Source organism: Acanthochromis polyacanthus, chromosome 1 (genome assembly GCF_021347895.1).
Source record: "Acanthochromis polyacanthus isolate Apoly-LR-REF ecotype Palm Island chromosome 1, KAUST_Apoly_ChrSc, whole genome shotgun sequence".
In the NCBI taxonomy this organism is placed as follows: domain Eukaryota; kingdom Metazoa; phylum Chordata; class Actinopteri; family Pomacentridae; genus Acanthochromis; species Acanthochromis polyacanthus.
Genome location: NC_067113.1, coordinates 65,093,135 through 65,094,476, shown reverse-complemented (window position 1 = coordinate 65,094,476; position 1,342 = coordinate 65,093,135). Strand labels below are relative to the sequence as shown.

Below are 1,342 nucleotides of genomic sequence, written 5' to 3'. Positions count from 1 at the left end.
CAGATAAATCTTGATCACACAGTTTACCACTTGGAGGCAGCAGAAAGAAGCAGAAACTCAACTACAGAACTGTACAACAGGCTGGCAAACACCTGGCTGCTTACACAGAGCTACATCAGCATTCCACTCTGATGAATAAAACTCCAACAGTTTTATTTATTTATTTTATTGGAGCATTTACTTAACTGCAGTTGAGAGAGACAAGAAAGGAGGAGGAGAAGAACGGGAGACTGGCATGATTCAAGATTCAAGACCTTTATTTGTCACAAACACAATTGTACACAGTATAGCGGACAGTGAAATGCATTGAGCACATGTACCATACCCAAACAATAACAATATTAACAAGAATTATAAGAATAAAGAATAAAAACACACAATAAATATATAAAGAAATGTATGAATATATAAACTACAGTTCAAAAGTTTGGGGTCACCCAGACAATTTCATGTTTTCCATGAAAACTCACACTTTTATCCATGTGCTAACATACTATAACTGCACAAGGGTTTTCTAATCATCAATGAGCCTTTCAACACCATTAGCTAACACAATGTAGCATTAGAACACAGGAGTGATGGTTGCTGGAAATGTTCCTCTGTACCCCTATGGAGATATTCCATTAAAAATCAGCCGTTTCCAGCTACAATAGTCATTTACCACATTAACAATGTCTACACTGGATTTATCATTCATTTAATGTCATCTTCATTGAAAAAAAATATTTTCTTTCAAAAATAAGGACATGTCTAAGGGACTCCAGACTTTGAATGTGTGTGTGTGTGTGTGTGTGTGTGTGTGTGTGTGTGTGTGTGTGTGTGTGTGTGTGTGTGTGTGTGTGTGTGTGTGTGTGTGTGTGTGTGTATGCCGGGCTTTGCAAAAGTTCTGTTACACTCGGTTTCATGATCTTTAGAGACGTTTACATGTTGGAGTGAAAAATTCCATTAAACAAACTGAAAGTTCTACCTTATAGGCAGGTGTCCTTAATACAATTTTTTTCTCCTGTGAAGTTGTATCAAGATGGAAGTCAAAAGAGTTGAGATATCTGCTCTCCTTTGTGCTGAACATCAGCCGGATGACCGTCCACAGAGTCGCGGAGAGGCTAAAGAATGGTGAAGATGTTTCAGGTCTTCACCATTCTTGATAGATCACTGAAAGATCTTCACCATTCTTGAGCCTCTCCGCGACTCTGTGTACGGTCATCCGGCTGATGTTCAGCTGCTTGGCTCTATCAGACTTGTTGTGGCCAGCATGAAGGAGAGCAGATATCTCAACTCTTTTGACTTCCATATTGATACAACTTCACCGGAGAAAAAAATTTGTATTAAGGACACCTGCCTA

At 38.9% G+C, this 1,342-nt stretch overlaps 1 protein-coding gene across 1 annotated transcript in view; it reads left to right on the top strand.

Moving 5' to 3' along the window:
- The window catches only part of LOC127535031 (integrator complex subunit 8-like), a 2,778-nt gene extending 2,771 nt beyond the window's left edge, over positions 1-7 (top strand). The window contains exon 4 of the mRNA XM_051951773.1: positions 4-7. Within this exon, the coding sequence (XP_051807733.1) occupies positions 4-7 (4 nt within the window). The remainder of the gene's footprint in view (positions 1-3) is intronic.
- Positions 8-1,342: the final 1,335 nt, after the last annotated feature.